This window comes from Cyprinodon variegatus, unplaced genomic scaffold, assembly GCF_000732505.1.
Source record: "Cyprinodon variegatus isolate N-32 unplaced genomic scaffold, C_variegatus-1.0 Scaffold929, whole genome shotgun sequence".
Lineage (NCBI taxonomy): Eukaryota > Metazoa > Chordata > Actinopteri > Cyprinodontiformes > Cyprinodontidae > Cyprinodon > Cyprinodon variegatus.
Window position 1 is genome coordinate 45,817 of NW_015151382.1, and position 12,846 is coordinate 58,662.

General features: G+C 39.1%; 1 protein-coding gene across 1 annotated transcript in view; it reads left to right on the plus strand.

Annotated features, from left to right (window-relative positions):
• LOC107100003 (vacuolar protein sorting-associated protein 13B-like) overlaps positions 1–12,846 on the plus strand; it is a gene marked incomplete at both ends in the record, with an annotated part of 299,591 nt that overhangs the window by 27,525 nt on the left and 259,220 nt on the right. The window contains one exon of the mRNA XM_015398349.1: positions 701–880. Within this exon, the coding sequence (XP_015253835.1) occupies positions 701–880 (180 nt within the window). The remainder of the gene's footprint in view (positions 1–700; positions 881–12,846) is intronic.

Genomic DNA, 12,846 nt, shown 5'->3' on the forward strand with positions numbered 1-12,846 from the left:
CGGCTACATGAGTTTTAAAATATCGGCATATCGGATATCGGCCAAAATCCCAATATCGTGCATCCCTAATATTTATCATGCATGTAGTGACAGTGGGGAGGAAAGCTCCCTTTTTATCAGCAGAACCAGAGCTAGACTCAGTGTAAGCAGCCCTCTGCTATGACCCCTCAGGGTTTAGTGACACAAAGGACGACAAATAATAATGATGTTGCCTAACAGGACAGTAGTTGCAGGTCAATCTTTATGGTCTTTCTATTTGTAGTTTGCATTCAGGCTTCTACAGGGACTCTCTACTGGGAGTGTGTGCCACCAACCCTGCAAATGTAAACAAACTCATACCTGTTATAGCAGTCATCAAAAAAACAACTTAAGAAGGGTTAAAAAATCAACTATTAACTATTGAAGCCTTTATACAATCAAAAATAATGTAGTTTTACATCAGAGATGTTCAATTTGATTCAGTTATTACTTTTACTGGGAGTTGGAATGAAAAACTGTTGAGTATTAATGTCTAACGAACTGTGACATACAGAGATATAAGAGTTATTTCTAACTTTTGAAAGAAGGTTCGGCAATCCGATTGTGTTTTTATATATATTTAAATAAAGGTGGACTAGTATGTGTGATGCCAGCTGTTGCTAAAACCTCAGATATGGGAAAATCTGAGAATTGAGATTTACCTTCAACCCTTGTCTTTTAGGTTCAGAGGAGGGCGTAAAGGAGAAGCTGGTTCCACTTATTCAGGGCCCGTCTGACACCAAAGAACTTCATACGAGTCGCTGGCTTAATGAGATTCGCAAGCCTGAATCCTTATTGGCGCCGGACCTGCTGGCGTTTTCTGTTCAAGTACCTCAGCAAGGAGAAGATTGCAGGAACTCAGGTAAAAGAAGCGCTATCCAGAGCCAAAGAGGAGTTTGTTTTAGATGTGGGAAGACGGGTCTTAGCAGGGATCCTATTATTGATTAAAAAACTTTCCAGGGGGAAGGAAAACAAACTCAGTTTAAAGTTTGGTTGATGCGAGAAAAGTCATTAAATGGATTTGTTTTGTAGCAACAGCAAACATTTGAGTTCTGAAACATGACAGGGAGGTGGTTAAGCTTCACTGGCATTAAATAGATTTATGAAATCTGCTAAATGATGATATTGGATAGTTTCAGATTATTACTTTGATTTAGTACCTCATGAACTCAATAGAAAATGTAAGATATTAAAGCCTGCCATAAAGACAAAGCAGACTGAAAAGGAGCATGAGGAGACTGAGTGAGACAGAAGATGAAGTTGATGAAGTCGGACTTTGAGTCTATATCCCCAGCAGATGTTAAACAGAGTAGGTCTGCAGTCCTTCTAAGCATCTTTTTTCTAATCTTCTTTGTTTGAAGGATCTTTCTCATTCTCTCCAAATCCTTTTTTTTGCTATAGGGATTCTCTATATCTAGATCTACAGTTGATTTGACTCCACTCATGTTGTGTATGTCTATAGTGAGCTGTTTTCAACTAGTTCTTACTAAGCCTCATTTTATGTTGATGTTGTCGGTCGGTTTTCTCACCATACTTGGTCGATTTATTCGGTACAGATCTGTCAATTCATGAACTGATGGAGCAGCGAACAGATGAGCTGGAACGTTTCTGTCCACTGAAAGGTCTGGTTTCTCTGTGCCGTTTAAGATCCACATCAAAGACTTTGGTGTGTGCCGCAGTCCCTGCTGTCGACCAGAGCGGACTGAAAGCCTATCAGGGAAATGTTTATGGAATGATAGATGTAACGCCTCGTTCTGCCAGAGGTGAAAGGTGGGAGAGAAAAAAAACCCTAAAAGGCTCCGACTCATAGGGCCAATTATGAGCTTAAGTGTAGGTAGTGGAGTAGATACCTAAGATCGGCCTAGTGTGAGAAAATAAAAGAAAAACATTTCTAAACAAAAAAACAAAGGACACCAGTAGGAGGAAATGTGAATAGATTTTCACTGCCTGTTCTACTTTAGCCTCACGGCACAATTCTTATAAAATACATTTTTTGTTTCTTTTAAAAGACAAATTAAATTTACTAGTCAATGTGATAATTTTATCAGCAGTCTTTAAACATAGTTTTTTTTACTTTTCAAGCAACAAATCAGACGAACCTTCATCTTTTTCCACCATGTTTTGGTGAATTTGATTGACTGCTTTTGGTTATAAGTTGAGAGAAGGCTTATTTTTAGTGTTTCACCTCTGCTTCTATTTGTGCGATCTGCGTTGTCTCATTTCTTAGAGGTTGTGACAGGCTCTGGAAATCGCCAGCACTTTTCTGATGGTTCCTTTAATTCATCCCAGAGGCCGTTTTCCCCTTTCGTTGCATTTCTCTTTGTTTGAACCATGGAAAAGTTGATATCTCTGGGATGCCTTTAGATATAACATTCCTGTTCTGATGTCCCTCTCTTAAAAAAAAAGTTTAATCTTTGTGAGATCTACCTGCATAAATAAAGGTTACATATATTTACATCTGATCCACATTTGCAGCATGCATGTCTGAACTTGTATCAGTCCCTCTGTGACGTACTGGTAATCAGACAGAAATGACCCGTGTTAAAGCAAGGATGGTCTCAGTTTATGGAGCAACATTTAAATAGTAACTTAATCTTCTTCAAAGTGTAAATGCTTTTATTAAAAGCGGTATATGGGCAGACATCTGTTTTCTGTCTGCTTGTTTACTGGTGACTTAAAACAGAATTCCAGTTTACTTAGAAAATGAAAGGAGTGGGTTGGGGTTTTGGATTGGTGGTTAAAGAGAGTCCTGACGCGCTTGCAGAACTCCTGCAGATCGGGCCTGATGTGTTTTCATTTAATCGAGTTCAGGGCGGGACAATCTAATAAAGCGAACACGTCCGAAGGCCAGACTGATGCTGAAATTACCTTCTTCATGTCTTTTCTATGCTATGCTCTGTGCTTGTTTTTACTCTGAAAAATAAAGTAAAATTAAATACTTGAAACAAGACTGCAAAAACTGATAAAATAAGGATATAATGTATTTTCTCTGAGCAGATGAATTAGATGATTGCAGTATTTTTTAACAGACAGGATGTGGGACATTTTTTACCTTTTTTAAATGTACTTTATTAGCCTGATAAACCAGACTAAATGTGAGATTAAATGTGTAATTGAGTCTGGCCCCAATGAATGAGACATTGGAAGATTGTTGATGAGAACAACCCGTTGTCTTTCAAAGCATGTCTGTGCCTATTGGCCGATGCTCTGACCAATGAGCGCAACTGACTGTGACGTAGGAAGAGTAACAGAAAGCTGGTGGGGGAGTGTAAACAAACAGCCTGTCGGTAAAACTGTGAATACGTCCTTCTCAAACAAGAATGAGCGTAGAGCCTCTTCCTGCTCACATTTCAACGAAAAGTCTAATTCTTCCAAAACTGATTCCAGAGCTGTGTCAAACGAGAACTGTTCAATAGTTGTTGCCATCTTCCTTGTTGTGCTTTCTCCCGCGTCGTGCAGCTTTGTGGTCCTGCCCTCAAAACCCCGCCCACTTTGCATCCAAAAATTCAAAACACATTTCTGCGTTGTGATTGGCCCACCAGTTCTAGGTCCTGGGGCATTGATCGAGGCTAGACCAACTCGCAGGCAAAAATGATTTAGGCCGCTGGCGGGTTGGGCTAGTTTACTAGGCTAGTACTTTACCTTACTCCGTCAGCAAATTCTTAAGCTGCAAAAAGTGATCGAAAATGAGTAAAAAAGTGTTAAAATAAGAGTATTTGCCTTAAATTTGAGCAGGTAAATAAGATATTCTGCTTTCAGAATGACTATTCATGCTTTTGTAATATGACAATTAGATTTGATTAAATTGAAATACTATAATAGAGTTGTATTTGTATCTTATTTTACACATAAATAATCTCTTTCCTTTGGCAAATTTTCGAACTCTTCTGTTCAAATCTAGAGAAAATAGACTTATTTCAGAAAAAAAATGGACTTGGAGTTCATTGTTTGTATTGTAATTAGAACCTCACATGAGAACAAGATTTTTTTACTCTGTAAAGACAAAGTTAATCGTTTAGTTAGCTGGGGAATTAGTGGCTGGCTGTTTTCCTCGATCTGTCTGTCTTCGTATCCACGGTTACAGAAGGCCAGGAAAAACCGAGGTGTTCTTGGATAAGATGGCAGATTAGAGTGAAGGACGTAAAGGTCGGGGCCAAGGCTTCTACAGAACCTTGCAAATAGCAGCATCCTGCAGGTGTCCACTACCAACACTCCCCCCCACCCCCTCACTATGACTTTCATTAGTTGAGAGACCAACAAATCGGGTGGGCTTATGATCAGAGAGAAAGGGAGAGAGGGGAATAGCATGTGTTTTCCCCAGGCACGCCAGCAGCTGCGAGAGAATGATTTATGCTCTTCTCAGAACTCTGGGATCCTAAAATGTTACATTTAATCAAGCCCACTGTGAACAGAGCAAATGTTAAAGATGTTCCCTATAAACCCCTCCCGTTCTGATCTCTTTTCCATACCGTAGGATCTGTGGGAATGGGGCAACAAAGTGATCTTTAATCTCACTTTAAACATAATTTCGGAGGAGGGGTTATGAATGCTTCTTGAATTTGGTCCTCTGAGAATCCCTCCAGGCCTATAATCAGGATTATATTTAGTTCTTTCAAAGAAGCATTTTTTTTTAACTATTAAACGCTTTTTGTTCCATCTGTCAGTCAGCTCGCGTCCTTCTACGCTTTAAGGAGGAAAGATTTCCTCTTCCATAGCAGCATTATTGATTCTTCAGTTTTCCTTCTTGCCGACCTGTCCCCGCTCTTTATTTAAAGTGTCTTTAGGGGTCTACCCAGAGCCTGAGAAACAGGTGGTACCTACCACCCTAAGACTAATGAGAGCAGGTGGGAATGACTGCCTCCCCGCTTTGATCTGACCACTTCATGCTAACACACCGAGGCTCACAGACACCCTATTATCCTCACTGATACACGGCCCTGCATGCATGCAGAGAATAGCTACGCAGATTCTTTCTGTCTGAAACCGAAGCTTGTTGTAATAGCGCACGGACTCTGTAGATGGAGTGTGAACTGACAGAGGATCTCCCCTGGTAGGCTGCTCCGTTACAATCTTTCAGAAGCCTGTCGTACTTTTATATGTCCATCTATCATGCCGCTTCCCCCCCTCCTTTGTATGCGTCCTCTCACTCCATAGAGTGTTAAATCAACAGTCTGGCTCGGTCTCAGGCAGCAGCTTGATGGCTTTAAGCTGCTGCCTGAACCTTTTGTTGCTGATGGATCTCCGGTAGACTTAATGCTACTAAAAATAAATTCCTTATATGCTTTTTTGAAAACCACCATTTGGCAAGTTGTTAAAACCCTTTTCGTTCATAAAGTTGGTGTCTGACCAAAATGAACCTAAAGTGATTCTGAATTAATGAAAGATAAACATATATATTTTCAGACGGTTCTTGGCAGCACTTACATATACCTGTCAGCCAAGAGATGAAAACCTCCTGCCTGCGTCTTCCTTCAAAGCTGCTCTGCTCCGTAAAAGACCAAACGCTTCGGCGGATGATACCTTCAATCCTGTGGTTCTTCCTTTTTTTTTTTCCAGCCAGTGTAAACAAGGTTCTGCTGCTGAGGGGCTTCTAGCTCCAATTCATGTTAAGTTTGCTTTTCAAGTGTGAAAACATCTGCTCAAATCTACTTTATATTGTTAGTTTTCAGCTCTAGGTGATTGCCAGAAAAGATCATGGCTGCATCGTTAAGTCGGTACATGGCAGCTCAGTTATATAATCCTAGGAATTATCTTTATCGTCGTTAATTTGTATTGCATTTTTTTGTAGATTATAATAAAATATGTCTGCATTTAATCCGCCCTGTTGCAGAGTGCTGCCATTGTATAGCAGCTGGGGAGCATTCGGGGGCCAAGGCACCCTGAGTGACCGTCACACCAGTCTCCTCAGGACGTAATTGTCTTGGTCTGATCATTTGTATTTGTTACAAATACGGCTGAACCCTTTAGGATATTTATTTTTTCTAATATTAATGTCGCATGACTGCTACAGCTAAGACTTTTTTCTTTATTTTTTGGGGGGAATGTACATGTCTAGCAATGGGGTAATGATACGACGATACAATGTAAGCAACATTATCTGGGTGGGCCCCATATGAAGTACAACATGTAATAAAGGTTCAGGATACGCTGACACTTCCATGAATCTGCCACGAAGATCCGATTATGCATTTCTCAGTAATTTATGATCACACATCACACACGGACAAATAATGACTGTGCACCTTGAATGGAACCATTGGTGACAGCACACCACATGGTACATACATCCCAAGTTCCAAAAACTCATTTCACCTCTTTTTGGTATCCATCTTCGCTAACACGTTGTACGTAACAGTTATGGCTTTAATCACTCTGGATTACCCATAATTCCAAGTCGTTGTGTAAAAAATAAAATGCTCAAATACATCGTTCTTTATTGCGGTTTGAAACATATTATATGAGTCTATTTTTTACCAACCGTTTGATGAACTATACAAAGTCATTAACATAGTAATTAAAATTACCACTGTCTGCTTTGCTATCGGTGTTTAAACGGCTCACCATTATATCTGGCATGTGTTGCGGTATAAATAAGGTCCGGTGCGGTCAGTCCCTTCAGTATCAGGTGGGTTTAAGAGGAATTTTTTGCACCATTACATCTGCAAAGAGACGTTCTTGTCTACAATTGAGTAGGGGGCCTATCAGGTGTCAGTGACGGGGCCCCTAAGACGTGATTTCAGAAGTGGGGCTGAAGCAAGTACTTTTTAATATACAGTAGTAGACATTCAAAATTTCCCCACTTTCTTTGATGAACTCTTGGCTGGCACTTTACGATTCCTTTTTAAAATTCAATCTCAATCAATTTCAATCTTTGTACTAAAATATTCCTTTCTGTCATGATTTGTGGACATTAAGATCCAAAGAGAAGCGTCATCTCTTGGTCAGAATCTATAATTTAGTGAAAGGGTGGAGTCAGAGTAAAAAAAATATGCAAGGGGGGGTCACTCCAGCGACTGGAAGCCGTTGATTGGGAAGGGCCATTTTGAATGGCTGCTACTGTAACTCTTATAAGTTCAGCATGTTATCTAGTAGATCTTCTGTGTTTGTTTCCTTAACTCACTCATCGCTGTTACCGTCCAATCACGGACCTGATTAAGTGCTGCATCAGATGTTAAAGTGAGCTTCTCGGGAGTGACATCAGTGACAGCCAATCACACAAGAAAAGAATGAGGGCCAATCAGGAGCTTGTGGGCAATCTAAACTCAGGGAAGCAAGCTTTAGCTTCATGTTCCGCTTTAGCTGTGGTTTTCCGCTTGGTCTTAGTGCTTAACGAGTGTAGTTGTACTGCAGGGTAACATTGTTTTTGCACAGTAAAAAGTGCTGGGGACCAAAACGGACTTGAAAAAGTGAGGAGGACATGTCAAATCTCACATCTGTCTAAATTTAATGATATAGGGATTATTTCATCAAATAACTATGCCACTTACACTCCATTTTTATTTTCTCCAGTTCTGATTGACTCGGTCGGCTCTTATAAAATAGTCACAGCTCCAATAAAATCCAAATTATTCTAACAAGCTCTCCCAGTAGGTGTTTATTGAAATCCTGCTGAGGTGCACAGGGTGTGCTTGATTATTTTCCAGGTTTTATAGGACATAAGTAGTCAGAGGACCACTCTCTGGTATGTGTCACATATAGCAGTTTATTCCAGATGAGTTGTTCCTGTTGGCCTCTCACTAATCTGCCTTTTATTTCTGTTAGCCATGGCTTTTAATGTAAGGCGCTAACTTAAACAGCTCCTTAAAGGCCTGATGTCAAACTACCTGATGTGAATTACAGGGTTTCCTTCTGCCTGGCAGAAGGCACTATTAGTGTAATAAAGTAAGCTGAGAAGTCATTGTAGTAATGATTAGTGTGCATTAAATAAATTGAATCTGTGACCTTTACAATCCAAAGAGCCTTTTTTTGATTCAGTCCAGCTAAATAAAATGTACTTATTTTCAAGGTAATATATGTGTGCAATACAGAATATGAAGTCAGGCTTTATACAGGAATGAGCAACTCTAATTGAATGCTTTTTAATGCCATCAACAAGTACCCATGACTCTCATTCTGGCTCGTTCAGTCTGTGTAGTGAGTATTAGCATTCGGTTAAATTCTTGAAACCATCAGTACTTGAATCAGAAAGCTTATTTCAAATAAAACACAAACACGACTACCTATTTCCATAGTTCATCCAAGCAGAACACTTATTAAGCATGGGATGGTAAGGGGGGAAGGATCATATTACTGTTTTGGTTTGGTGGAGTGAAGGCCTTCGGCTCGGTTCGGTTTTCTGCAGACCTCGTCTTCAGTCCAGTACGTTCGTCCAACAGGAGCTCAAATGCTTCAAACAGCAGCTCCACGGGGTTACTCTCAGTCTCCGTCTAAGGCAGGTGCAGTCACGGGTCTGGCAGCTTCTAACGGCTCCTTCGACAAACAGCAATTGGGGCCCTATGTTCGGCAATTAGCTCTTCTCCGTCTCCACTTCAGGAAACACTGCGTTCAACTCGGTTTGAATCGGAGGAAGAATAAAGACACTGCGTTCAGCTCCTGTATTGCATAAAAAAGGTAGTTAGGCTCATTCATTCATTAGATCTGTTTATGCCCTGGGTTGTTCATTAATTTCTGGTTTTAGAGGTTAAATTAAGCAGAAATGCTTCTGCAACTTGAAGCCATGTTAGTTTTATTGTGTGTGTGGATATTATAAGACATCTCACTACCTTTTTTTTGACCTGAGAAGGTTTTTTTTTATCTATTTTACTGTGCTATGAAATATTCCTAAATTATTGTTTGTCTTTATATACAGTAGCATAAAAGGTTGTTATCAAAATCTGAATCTTTTTGGAATCTGAATTAGCGCAGTTCATTGAAAAATCGATTCCTCCACAGTTTGGAGTCGCAGTGTGTGGCCGTAACCACAGCCACTGTGAAAAAATCTGAGGTCAGGGCCGTTTTGGTCTGCTTTTACTGTTTTAAACCGCATTCTGGACTCCACTGTTGCAGTTGGAGGAGAGCTGTGCTTCCAGTTCGCAGCTGTGCTACTCCTGCAGGGAGAGAAGCTGCTCAGCCTCAGGAAGGGGAATCTGTAGAAAGTCAGGTCATAGACCCCTGCAACCCGCAGTGAAAATGCACCTCTTAAAGGGTTTATAAGAAGTTAAAAATACGCCTTTAGATAATCTTAAAAGTGGAAGACACCTAAATGTTTTTTTTATTCTTTTTTTTGTTGTTGTTGTTTTACTGTTTCAGGATTATGGATATTGCTTGATGAATTTAACATTAGTAAATTCATCAATTTACCCCCCAAACAACATTTCCAAACAAAGAGTTCTCTGGTATTGAGAAGCATAATCACACAAATTAGAGATGAAGACTGAGGTTTTAAGTGTGAAACTAGGTCATTCTGGGTCACTGCAGTTCAGCTTCCATCAGATGTGGTCCTTGAAGGGCAATGTCTCAGGATAAAGGAGAGGGGAATTAGCCCTTCTTACTGTGTGAAAGTAGAGCTGATGGTAGATAATCACTCTCATTAATTTGGCCTTTGCAAAGGCTTCTTTGTGACTAAAATGGAGGTGAAATGAACTGTTATGTCACTTAGTGTGAATGTACCTTTCTGTGGTGAAAGACTTGGTAAAAAAAAAAAAAGGTGTGCATGGTGTGTGTTTAAAAAAAAATGAAATTATCAGATAACTGAGCCTTCCTTTTTATCTAATATAGCTCCTTAATGGTATAAAACTACAGTAAACCACTATGACTTATGGAAGGACATTCAGAACCCTTTCTCTTAAATCATGGAAGCCTTGGTCTTTGTAGTCTTATGTAGATTATAAGTCTACTAATTTAATTCGAATGACTCTTTGAATTTCTACTCTCATAGCTCACTCTGTTTCCATTCAGTCACAAATAATGAAACCCTTTGTTTTCTGTGTTTTTTACTTAGTTTTTGCTACATTTGTCAGTAAAGTTTAGCATTTGTATGTTTACTGCAAGATGACCAAATAAGTAATTGAGTTAAGCAATTTAGCATTTCAACTGCAGAGTGGATGGATGCCAGCAGATGGCGTGCGGCAATGTTTCAGTCTACTGATGGAGATTATTGCAAAATTCTTTTTAGGCTAAGTAATCACAATCAAGACGATTGGTTGGGGCATATTATTTTACTTCCTCTTTTTTTTTTTTATTAGCATCGTATGCGAATAAACATTCAGCTCCATTCTTTTTTACCACTTATATGTTCTAAAAACTGAACTGGGCAAATCCATGGTTTAAAGACATATAAATGAGAACATTTACAAAGTGGAAAATTCTTTTTTAAACCTCGAACTCAACTGCAGCTGCAGTTTTTGCATCTTTTTAGGACTTTTCAAGGTCATGCAATTCAACAGACAATAAAAAGCTTTCTTTGGTTTTACATTTCTTTTTCTATTTTTGTTTTTTGTAGGACTTAGAGCTACCTTCAGTGGCAGCCATTTAAAATGGCCCTTCCCAGTCAAATGCCAGCCAAATGGCAGCCCACTTCCCTCCAACTCCCAGCAAAATTCCATCCATTGGAGTGACCCCCCTCTTGCATTTTTTTACTCTGACTCCACCCTTTCACTGAATTACAGTGTCTGACCAGGAGATGATGCTCCTCTTTAGACCTTAATGTCCACAAATGACAGAAAGAATATTTTAGTACAAAGATTGATGTTTAAAAAGGAATTGTAGGGGAGCAGCCAAGGGCCCATCAAGGAAAGTTGGGAAATTTTGAATGGCTACTACTGTATGTAGAGTGCTATATAAATATTATTTTGTGTAAATATTATTTAGTATAATAATTATTATTTCGCTTTTTTTTTTTGGTTTTTAATTTTACCTCCAACTAGATGGCTTAGAACCTCGTCTTTCTTTGAAGACCGCTCTCAAACTTTTAGTACAACATATAATTTGCTATTTCTGTTGGAGGAGCCAGGCCAGTCAACGTCTTAATATTTCTGCAGCAATCTCTGTAGAACACCTGCAACACACCCACTTATTACACATACTAAAAACAAATCTATGAGCAATTTACTCCCTACTGTTTGAGGATCATGGCCTTAGTGTGTTCACATTTTAATTTTGACAAAAAAGAAAAAAAACATAATACCCATTTAGTTAAATATAACTTATATAAAACTAGAAGGATTGTCTGACTTAAGGGAAAAAAAAAAATTTTTCTCTGTTGAATGTAGTGATTGCTAAGACTCTTTAAGCACCTTCTACTCATTAGTCACTAATGATGATTTTTTTTCTGTAAACAACTTTAAACTTTCAAATATGCTTAAAAGAGTAAATAAAACACCTAACATGAAAATTTTCAATGAGTTGATGCAATCAACTGGTTTTCATTGGATAGAAAACTGAATCAATTTGACTGGATGATCTGGTTGAACTGTAAAGTGCCTTGAGATGACATGTGTTGTGAATTGGCGCTATAGAAATAAACTGAATTGAAAACTGAATTGAATTTTCTGTAACTCTGTGTGATTATTTATCATCAAAGATAATTGAAGGACAAGAGAAGCAGATTGTTTTAAAACATGAGCACTTAGTATCTAGTAGTGCTCAGTGGGGTTAAACTGGGAAAGGTCTTTCTTACAAGCTGTTTACCAGTTATTCAGCTTCAGACTGAGTAGCAGGAATGGAGAGGGTCAATTTACTTAACCTTATCTAATTGAATGTTGTCACTGGATCAAAGGTCGCCACATTCCTCACAGTCAGATCAAACATCACACAGCAAAATCAAAACAGTTGGCTTCCCTCCATAAGTTAATAAGGCTATTGGGTTTTATTTTAACAAGTTAGAAAGCATAACCTAGACGCTCACCTTGTAACACAGCAGTCTGTGTAAGCCGTTTTAAATTAGGCATGGATAATTTGATTTAATTGTAACGTTTTAAGTGTTTTGTTGCCTTATATTAACTTGTGCATTGTTGCTCTATTGTTTGGGGTTTCTTGGTTTCTGTAAGTCAAATGATTTTCCTTTTTGCTGACGGAAACAATCGTCAGATTCCAGTGGCTCATCCCTCCACTTCGTTCATCAGAGTCACTGTCTGTCTGTGAGCCATGCATCTGTCTTTCATCTCTCATTATTGCTGCTCCAGCAAGTGAGATCAATCACCAGCTCCTCAAATCATTAAAGTTGGGTTACTGATTCATACGCTGCCAGTCTTCGAGCTGCGAACAGGCTAAGCGGCGTTTATGCAGATGCTGAATAAGCAGAGAAGTAAAACTGAAGTGAGTTGGCTGCTGTTCTGTACCAGTAGCTAAACCAATATGTGTTTCATTGCTTCAGTGCCCCTTAGAAAACAGGTCGTGGGCGTGGGAAGAGAATCAGAGCCCATTAGCTTCTTCACAGCTCAGCTGGTGCAATATCCCTTCTTAGCTTTAAAGCCTCTTACCCCCCAACAGAATCTCATCCACTTTGACTCCCCTCCTTATCTTGTCCTTCATACACATTTTCCCAGGGCAGCTGATGTCCCTGCAGTGGAAAAGGCTCCATCGCACAAAACTCATCAGAAATTTAATAAAGCAGCAATAGTGATGATGAAAATGAAAGGGAGGGAAGATGAGTTTTTGTACAAAATGAGTTATAATGCTTTCTTTTCTTTTTAAGTTGATTTAGAGACTAATACTTAAGGTTTAAGATGAGAGAAAGTCTATTGACATAATGGTTATTATAGATTCCTGGGTGCATGCTTTGAAACTTTTCACCACTTTAACGGAGTAAAAGTAAATGAATCAATAGAGTTATTCAACAGGAACCAGACT